At 33.6% G+C, this 10,685-nt stretch overlaps 1 protein-coding gene and 1 pseudogene across 5 annotated transcripts; both read left to right on the top strand.

Annotated features, from left to right (window-relative positions):
- Positions 1 to 406: 406 nt before the first annotated feature.
- Positions 407 to 5,554, top strand: LOC131950820 (leucine-rich repeat-containing protein 20). Of its 5 annotated transcripts, none has more exons than XM_059313030.1 (4): positions 407 to 429; positions 2,571 to 2,714; positions 4,421 to 4,588; positions 4,762 to 5,554. In XM_059313030.1, the coding sequence occupies exons 2-4, from the start codon at positions 2,588 to 2,590 to the stop codon at positions 4,905 to 4,907; spliced, it is 441 nt and encodes a 146-aa protein (XP_059169013.1). In that variant the 5' UTR covers positions 407 to 429; positions 2,571 to 2,587; the 3' UTR covers positions 4,908 to 5,554. The 5 variants fall into 5 exon arrangements, with proteins under 5 accessions (XP_059169013.1, XP_059169012.1, XP_059169011.1 ...); XM_059313029.1 differs by lacking the exon at positions 407 to 429 and adding an exon at positions 1,980 to 2,015; XM_059313028.1 differs by lacking the exon at positions 407 to 429 and adding an exon at positions 1,980 to 2,029.
- A 3,681-nt stretch (positions 5,555 to 9,235) lies between these two features.
- Positions 9,236 to 10,685, top strand: part of LOC131950840 (putative flavin-containing monoamine oxidase A) — an 11,146-nt pseudogene continuing 9,696 nt past the window's right edge.

The following is a 10,685-nucleotide window of genomic DNA, read 5'->3' as shown; positions in this document are numbered from 1 at the left end:
TCAAATAAACTATGATTTACAGTAACGAATGTTACCGAAACTCAACGAACATTACCCAATAATTTCCGACGCTATATCGTGATTTTACCTACGTCATAGCATGAACTGTACTGTAACTTTTGCCCCCCCCCCCCCCCCCCCCCCCAATGATGTAGTAAATAAGCAATCAGGTTTCTTCTGCGATCCAGCGAAAAGCGTCATACCACAGCGTAGACCCGTCCAGACTTTTTTAAAGTCTGAAATTCAATTTTCTAAATTCCAGACTTTTCCTAGACTGCGTACGAACCATGTTAAACAATGTTTAGGTCTAGATATCTAGATCTAGATATAGTAACAGAAATATTTAGCAGAAACACTTTAATAACTTAAACTAGCAATACGTAAAATGGTACTCACGATATATAGATATCTAGCGTTGGAAATAATCTGGTAAGGTTTATGAGTTTATGTTTGTTAAGTTTTGGTAACATTCGTTACTGTAAACCATAGTTTATTTGACCGTTGAAATAAAAATAAAGTCAAGTGCATATTAAATTAAGTAATTTAATGTTTTATTGACAGAAAATTAGCAACAATTAGTAAATCTAAATATTATTAATAAAGTCGAGTGTAGTAATTAATGTGGTAAAACATTAGTATAGCGTTGGAAATTATCGGGTAATGTTTGTTGAGTTTCGGTAACTAGAGTTACGGTAAACCATGGTTTATTTGACCATTGAAATATAAATAAATTAAAAGTCGATTGCAGTAAATTGTTACAATTTTTTAATTTTAATTGACAAAAGAAAACAAGAATAAATATAATAGTAGATTAAAATTAGTAGATCTAAAAATAAAAAAAAATAGTAATATAAATATAAATAATGACGTCAAATGTAATAATTTAATGTTTTTTGGCTTGCAGCGGATTTGTGACCATAAATTAATTAGATCTAATCTAGATCTAGCTAGCTGCTAGGTCAAGTAAAAAAATCTAGATTACGAAAATAGTAAAAATGATCACAAAAATTAAAAAATGATTACAAAAAGAGTAAAAGTGACTAGAAACAGGGTTCACTATTTTGAAAATGAAACAATACCTTTGTAACCACACCATTATTTGTGCTTATAGCTGAGAAACTTTTGTCTGCTATTAAAAACTACCAGTATCCCCCCCCCCCCCCACACACAACACAACAAGAGACGGTGGAGGGGTCACTGTGAGGTCACAGTAGCCCAGTCTAATACGTCATATCATGAACTGTACCGTAACTTTTGTTCCCCCCTCACCTAGCCAAACAGCACCATCTACGTACTTGGGGTCACGGTGAGTTCATACAAGTTTAGATATCAGTGACCTGAGTTACTATGAGGGGCGGGTTAGTCTAGCCCTAAACGTTTTCACGGTCAGTCAAGCAACAACAACAAAAACATGTCTTACACTCTCCCCCCCCCCCCTCCCCCAATGACGTAGTAACTCTAAAATCAGGTTTCTTCTTCGATACCCAGCGAAAAACGTCATACCACAGTGTAGACCCGTCCAGACTTTTTAAGGTCTGGAATTAATTTGTCTAAATTCAAGACTTTTTCCAGACTGCGTACTAACCCTGTTAAACAGTGTTTAGTAGCAGAAATATTTAGCTGAAACACTTAAAAATAACTAGTTATATAAATATTAAGTAATAAAGCAGTATTTAACACGCAATTAAAATAAATCTATACAAATTTTAAACGTTCTGTATTAAAAATAAAAGATGATGCCAAACAAAGTATGGTTTACAGTACTTCCGGTGGATACCGGAACTGTGTGACAGACTTTGCCATTGTTTTACTGTTTTTTTTTACATTCTGGAATAATAACCGACGCTAAACTAAGGTTTTACCACGTTCTGTATTAAAAAATTAAAGATGACGCCAAATAAAGTATGGTTTACTGTAATTCCGGTGGATTCCGGAACTGTGTGACAAATTTTGACATTGTTTTTTACTGCTATACCATACCGGAATAATAAATTAATAACCGACGCTAAACTAAGGTCGCTAAATTAAGGTTTTCACCGTTTTACCCATTAAATTTTAAATATTAATTCATATTCCAACTAAAAAACTATTGCAGGCTGTTGAATAAATATAGATCTAATAATATATACTAGGCTATATAGAGATGGCTGGAAGAGAGGTTGCCCGAGTTGTGAATAGATGCAATGAAGCAAAAGAAAATGAGAATAAAATTCTTGGTAAAATAAAATTATGAACTTAATCTAGATCTAGCTACTAGCTAGGGCTAGGCTAATTTTATAATTATTTTAGTGTTGTAGTTTAAAAAAACCACTTAAATAATATTTTTAAAAACTTATAATTAATATAATTAAGCCCAATTAAAAATATTCTCCAAATTATTTAGCTAAAATTTATTTAGGACCCTACAGCACTGTATCTTATTTTAAAGTTTAATTAATTAGTAGTAGTAATTACAATACAAAAGCAGGTTTAATTTTATATCTAATATAGATTTCTAAACGTTTAATGCAGGGTAGGAAAATAACTTATAAGTCATAAGGCTATTTACTTTTTCATATTTTTACTGACAGATTTATCGCAATGTGAGATGACACAAATTCCAGATGCTGTGTATTTCTTAATGAATCATACAGAGATTGAATCATGCATCTTAGCACAGAACCTTTTAAAAAGAATCCCTGCCAAATTTATAACCAATTTTCCTTGTCTTAAAGGTAAGTAATAGGAGAACCAAAATTGCTGTCAGAAACAAGTGCTAATCAAAATGTTAAAGCTTTTCCTGTTTCAACAAAATAAGATACAAATTTAAGACAAAGTAGTAAGTAGATTTAATATACTTTTTTGCTTCTGACTTGGGTCAATCATATCATATTTTACTAGATTCTAGATACTCTAATTAGATGAAACAATAGCTGTTAAGTACTAAGTAGTGTCAAGTAGACAGTGAAATCAGCCAATGGGTGAAATAGGAAGCATGTACAAAGTGCTGCCTCAAAATAGGGGCCTACCTATCTTCCACCTCTTGAACAAGTTTGTGTCTAGTTAAAAGTCTAGTAAATTGTATATATAATTTAAATGCACAATAAAACCATTTAGGGTATAAGTATAAAGTTGAGTTGATATGATAAATCACCTGCAGATAAAACATACATGTTCTAATTTTAAGTTAATTTATCTTTTTATTTGCCCAAATATTTTAAACTAGATAAACTAGATATACAATGGGCGCTTGGTTGAAAGTGTTGTCTTTTTCTCTAAACCAAAATCAACACCTCCACTTTAAATTTAACATTTATCCAGAATTGGCATGTTAACCAGCTTTATTAACCTTGATCTACACGTAGTTACTGCACATTCATACTAAACATAGTCGTATTCATACTCCTAAACCTTGCACCTAAGCTCAAACTTGACAAAACTCCCATTCAGAGTTTCTTTCAGACAACTCTTTGGGGAGGAGCGGTGGGTGGAGCCCCTGAAGAATGTCTACTGCCCCAATAACGAAATAGAATTTATATAGAAAGTATACTTTACCAGCGTCCACACCCAAACCCTCAAAAATAGTCTGAAAGAAACACTGGTAACACTGACTGTGGTAAAAGTATACATTTTCCATATAAATTGTATCTTATTTGGTGGTGGTGGGGGGATGTTAGACGTTCTTTGCAGGGGTGAGCCCCCTCCCCATACCTGAAAGAGATGCCTGAAAGAAACTCTACATGCAGACCACTTTTAAGATCAGACAAATAAATTAGGGGGTTGCATGGTAGAGTCCGTAAGCTCATGGTTCCTAAACCAAAAATTCTTAAGTTCGAACCCTCGGGCAGATGAGGCTCATTAGCTGGGGACAGCCACTCTTCTAGGAGAGACAACTCCAAAATCAAACAACTGCTGCCTTGTAGTTTGTTCTTGGTTGGACAAAGGCTATGGAAGCAAATCCAAAAAGAAAAGCAGGCTGAAATCGGAGTCAATGGCGCATAACCAGTTGAAACGTATACTTAATTGTGTTGGAGAAGGATCCCTTCCAACACTAGAATTAAGAACGAAGAAGAAGAAAGAATTAGGCGGTAATGTTAGTGTCTGTATTATCAAGTACAGATGAAATCATTTATTACTGTGTATTTTTTCAGCATTGGATTTTTAATTCTATGTTTGCTCTAGAATCAATTATATTATTTTATTGTGTGGTTTTCTGGCTTTAGAACTGTACATATTTCATTTCAATTTGAAATCTTCCAATATGTTCCATGCGGCGTGCAAGTCATGGGAATTTTTGCTTTTCGTTTAACTGTGAAAGTTTTTACTTTCCTTGTGTTTCTCTATCACGTTCCCAACAGACAGACAGACAGAATAGTGTAACTATTATTATGATGATTAATTCTGGATTGTTTTCTTAATTTAACCTATACTTTTTTTTTAGAACTTTACATAAACAGCAATCATCTTGGTACTTTACCAGATGAGATGCTGCAGTTTGAAGTCCTTGAAACTCTTGACATATCTCAAAATGAATTTACAACTCTACCATCAGTTGTTTACAAGATGGGAAGTCTAAAAACATTAAATGCAGAAAAAAACTTAATCACAGGTATCTATAACTGCCTTTCATTGTTTTTGTATGGGAATTTTATTGCTCTTTAAAATCTAAATAATCTTAATGACCTGGTTTACAGATTTCAAGAAAACTACAAGCTTTAGGCTGTTGTTTTTTTAAATATTTAAATATTCTTCATTATTAATGTTATTTATTTTCTTTTGTAGAAGTGGACATCAAGGAATTAAAGAACCTGCCTAACATTTTAGAATTGAATTTTCAAGAAAATCCTTTGTTGCCAAGCATGTTGTCTGAACTAAAGTGCTTTCCTGAAAATATTAAAGTTTTTTTGACAGTAGGACCTAATGTTTAAATAATGTGTTTGATATTTTTTAACTTAAAAATAAAATAAAATATATAACTAGTTATGAAAGTGCAATATCATTATTGTTTGTGGAGTTCATAATAGTTTTCAAAATGTTGTTTTCAAAGAAATTATGTAAACATACAAATGTGTGCCTTCAATCTTTGTTTTTCTCTGTGATGGTCTAAAATATCAATTGATCAAAAGGAATCTTTATTTTTTATTTATTATACACTAATTATATTACTGGATTCATTGTAAGATTTTTATTAAGAAAATTGTCTTATTATGTTTGTAAATTAAAATAGCTGTTGTCTACTTTATGCTTATACGTTTGTGAACAAAATTATGTTTTGATAATTCCTTTATACTTTGTGCCTACTTTTTTCTGTGAGTTAGCACACTAAATTAAGCATAGGCTTATATTTTTATATAGATCTATTACTTTATTGCGTTTCATAATCATGATCAAGCTAAATTTATATTACTAACTTTTTAGATTTTAAATAGCAAGATTAACTACTGTTGAATTTATATATACTATTAGTATATCTAACGATTTTATATTTTAAAATAAAATTTCAATGCTAACCTAATGCTTGCACTTTACATGCAACACATCTTTAATTCAAAATAAATTCTTTAAAAAAAAAGACAATTTCATGAATCATATTGTTTGATTTCTAATTATTAAAACAAGAAACAAAGATTTATGCTGCATGCATTTGATAACTGGAGTTGTGATTAACTGCGTGACCACATTCTCTTGTAATTCTCAGTAGACACAAAGAGATAAGCTTTTAATTTTATTTGTCCTCTCACAGTCATATCCAGGATTTTGCACCGTTTCTTTTAGGCACCTCTTCATGGCAAACACCACCCCTGTATGAAAATGAAATAGGAATAAAAATGAATAAATGTAGAAAATATATACTTTTAGCAACGTCCGTTCCCCGGAAATTTTACTATTTTTAGTCCTCTCGGAGAAAAAAGTCTGGAAGAAAAACTGATTGGATTATTTTATCACTTGAATGTGTGAGACCATCCCAAACGCTTTCTTGCTTCCGAAATAATAAAAAAAATGAAGAAGGGCACTTCTTAAGAATTTATCCGGCGAAATCGCACGAATGGCGTTAAGCTGGACGCATCAAGGAAAAAGAAAACAGGTTAGGCCGAAGGAAACGTGGAGGCGCACAGCGGCATAACTGTCTTTGGGACTGCCATGACGCGCCTGATTCGATTTAGTCAAGGATTATGGTAGCCCCTGTGTGAACGGTACAAACGTATGCGCCATAAAGAAATCTAGTGCTCTCGGGGGAAACTATGTGATCGCGGGTGCGACTGGTGCAGTTTGACAGTTGAATCAAATAGTAGGCCTACCTCTAACCCCAAGTGCTAGACGCCCAATCAACACATGTTAAGATAGTCGCTGGGGAACTCTGGACGCAGAAACTTCCCAAGCATATTCTCACTAGGCCCTATTATAGCTTACAAATGTTATATGGCGATAGGATGAAAGGCGTAGTAATGCATGAAAACAGACCCAAAGACACACTTACTTTCATTTTTATATAAAACTAGCGTACCCGCTCCGTGCGTTGCTGCGGGATGACGCATTATTTTAAGAGGTGTTCATCAATGCTTACAAATACTAATCGTGTATTTTTAGATGTGTGACCTAAAATGGAGTTATTTAAATGTTAACAAAGCACCACCAGAACGGCCCCGACACAACGGCCCCATTAAAACGTCCCTGACATCAAAATAATCCAGACAAAATAACCACGAATTTTTAGTCCTCGTCAAATTGATTTGTGACATAAAAGCTTTGACAAATGGACTCACGAAAAATCGCCTGACGACGTATTGGCTCCAGACAAATGGGTTCACGGCAAAATTACTCCTGACTTATTGGCTCCAGACAAATAAATAATATGATTACTATTGGCAGATATGTTACCATTTTGTCCTATCCATTAACCACATGTAGTTCCTACCTCCACTGCCACCACATCCTCTGTTAACTGCCTTTTAAAACCTATTTCATGAACCAATAGCCATTCATATACAAATCGAGCTTTTAACAGCAAATGTGTGTGTATATATATATATATATATATATATATATATATATATATATATATATATATATATATATATATATATATATATACTAGCCGGCCAGGCCCTGCACTGGCCCTTGTGAAAAATCTATCTGTAAAGGACCATGACATGTGTGCTTAGTAATCAGCATATAGATCTACCCGGGTTTAGGAGATATATTACTTTTCGAATTAACCCTAACCACAACAAAACAAAACCAAAACATTTTTAAAAAAACGCAAACAACACAAACGCAATTATAAATGCAAACGAAAAAAAAACACACAAACACAAAGCAAGCACAAACTTAAAAGCAAACGAAAACAAACGCAAAACCAAACCCAAAGAAAACGCAAACATAAACGCAAAGTGCTCACAGTCTATCCCGGGGCGCCAAATCGCACAATGCTGGGGCGCCGTCAGAACCGCCTGTTTCAGCTTAGTAAATTATTCATAGTCTTTTGCACGCCCAGATTTTATTTAGTTAAAGACTATAGTAAACTTTCTTATCCATAATCTATCGCACTGTTTAAAAACGAAATTATGCACCATAGCGCTAACATTATAGCACAGGGCGCCAAATCGAACCCTCCCCGGGCGCCGGCGGACGCGCCTGGTTCAATTTAGTGAACGACTATAATACCCCCAAGCTTATCCGCAAACGGAAAGATAGAAGTAAACATAGAGGACATTTTGGTGCGGCCTGTAACTGTAGCTGATTACAAATACTATTTAGTAAACAGTACGCTCTGTTCTGTATATAAAATAAATAAAAGGCAGAATTTAAAATATTTGTGTTTTATTTACCACATTGCACTAGATCAACCTACGCTAATTATGAAATTATTTTTTCCCAACACCAAAACAAAGTAATAAAAAGTAACCCCCCCCCCTTGTGTTTTTTAAAGGGAAGTCATTGTGTTTTCCAAAATTAACAAGGGAAGTAATGAGTGCTAAACGACTAAAAGTAAATAATTTTCAGACACAATTAGAATTTTTCTTTAATTTTGTTTAATCTATTTTTTAAACTAGATAAATTGATATAAATAGAAGGCCTGTCGAAAAAGAGCTCCGCAGACGCTGTATATTATTTAAAGGTGTTGGCTAAGTTAACTCTAAAGAGTATTGATGAATGGGTCCTAATGGCAAGGATAATGAGGCTATTTCGCCAAGATACAGAAAATTCTACGGGAATTGTAATGACGGGTAAAAAGGATGGGAGCCTATTTGACATGAGTCGTAATGACGGGAGCCGTTTTGTCTGGAGCCTATTTCTCGGGAGCTCCTTTTGTCGGGAACCTAAATGATGGGTGTCTCTTTGTTGGAGGATTAAAGACGGGAGCATATTTGTCGCCAGTCTATATTACGGGGTCTATTTTCGCTTATTGCCTTTTTGACGGGGCTCTTATCGGTGCTGTTTGTCACTGGCTGTTTTGACGCGCAAGATTCAAGATTTCTTGGATCATAGTTGTTGGAGAGCGGGTTTGTCCACACTACAGCCCATGCTGTATGTTAATTATCCTCCGTAATAGTGGGCAGTGTTTCTTCCAGACTTTTTTCTCCGGGGGGGGGGCACTTGAAATTTTCGGGGGGGGGGGGGGGGGCGGACACTGTTAAAAGTGTATATTTTCTATATAAATTATATAAATTTCATTTCGTTCGGGGGGGGGGGGGGGCGGTAGAATTTTTTTTCGGGGGGGGGGGGGCTTCGCCCCACCGAAGAGATGCCTGGAAAAAACTCTGATGGTGGGGTAGATCAGCGAAGCCCGGTAGCAAAATGCGTCGGTGGGTCTGGGTGTTATCGGGAGCCACCGGTTACAACACCGCAGGGGCGCCAGTTACGGCCCCTGAATCGGTTTATACATGGAATGGCGGACGCGCCTGAATCGATTTTCAACGATTATATTAGCCCATGCAGATTTATATTATAAAATAAATTGGAATATTAGTTGTAAAAATACCTTCATGAATATCAATTAGTTATTATTAATAGACCTATGTATCTAATTAATACATTATTTTCAATCATATTTCTAATTAGGCCTAATACGTTTTTTTTAAGATAGGCTAAAATGTAAAACAATTATTAGGGCCTACATATAAAATTAATACATAAATGTAGCAAATTAGATATAGATCTAGAATCTAATACTAATATTACAGCCGCCAGCAGTGTAATGAATTTGTAACAATTTTGTCTCATCACCGGTTATTGGACCTTTGTTTGAGGTCAACCTGCTGTTCAAGTTGCATCAACATGGAATCTTTCGAATGTGATGTTGTTATTATTGGGGCAGGACTATCAGGTTTATCTGCAGCGTATTACCTCAATAAAAAAGACAGAGGCCTCAGGTTAGCTGTAGTTGAAGCTAAAGGTTAGTATTAGATTTTCTACTAATCTAGATCTAGACGTCTATAGACTATATTCATGTTTTAAAATTCAGAGTAATCAGAGTGGGATGATTTTAGAATTTACTAGTTACTAGTTAGTTACTGTTAGTTAGATCTAGAATCTAGATCTAGACTAGATGAGGCGTGATTTAATAGTAGATCTAGACCTAGACAATTCTAGTAGTAGAATCTAGATTTTCTTATTAAATTTTGTAATTAAAATTTTCTGTCACTTATAATATTAAATATATCATTACAAACCATATCACTTACTGATTAATTTGAGACCAAATTTTAATTTAATGGTCTAGCTCAGGGGTCGGCAACACATATTGCTGGCTAATGTCAATGTCAATGCTAATCCTAACCCCAACCCTCTTTTCCACCTTGACTCAACGCTCACTAGGGCTAATGCCGCTAATGGTACATCAATAAACGTCACACAGTCACACACATATAAGGAAAAAGGGGGGTGGGGGTATTTTACTCTTAAAAAGATTTTTTTTTTTTTTACAAAAGTAAGAGACCCCTCACCCTATTAACCTAATAGTCATAGTGTGATATCATTAATGGCTTACCCCTTATACAATGTGCAAATATATATTATGTAAGCCTACATTAATACATTTGTTTATATTACAGATAGAATAGGAGGTCGCACATTAACTAGACAGCTGACAGCTGCAGATGGCACTAAAGACTTTTGGGATCTTGGTGGTGAGTGGGTGGGAAGGTAAGTTATTGAGTGGTTTTAAAGTACTTTTACTTTTCTGAAAATATCGTTTTAAAATTTTCATCCATATAATGGATATAAGGCCACACATGTATATATACATATATATATATATATATATATATATATATATATATATATATATATATATATATATATATATATATATATATATATATATACACACACACACATACATATATATACATATATACACATATATACATATATATACATATATATACATATATATACATATATATACATATATATACATATATATACATATATATACATATATATACATATATATACATATATATACATATATTTACATATATATACACATATATATACACATATATACATATATATACACATATATACACATATATACACATATATACACATATATACACATATATACACATATATACACATATATACACATATATATACACATATATACACATATATACACATATATACACATATATACACATATATACACATATATACACATATATACACATATATACACATATATACACATATATACA

This window comes from Physella acuta, unplaced genomic scaffold, assembly GCF_028476545.2.
Source record: "Physella acuta isolate Inbredline_101_S28 unplaced genomic scaffold, ASM2847654v3 ptg000781l, whole genome shotgun sequence".
NCBI lineage: Eukaryota > Metazoa > Mollusca > Gastropoda > Physidae > Physella > Physella acuta.
The sequence above is the reverse complement of the archived record's forward strand: the minus strand, read 5'-3'. Positions and strand labels throughout refer to the sequence as shown.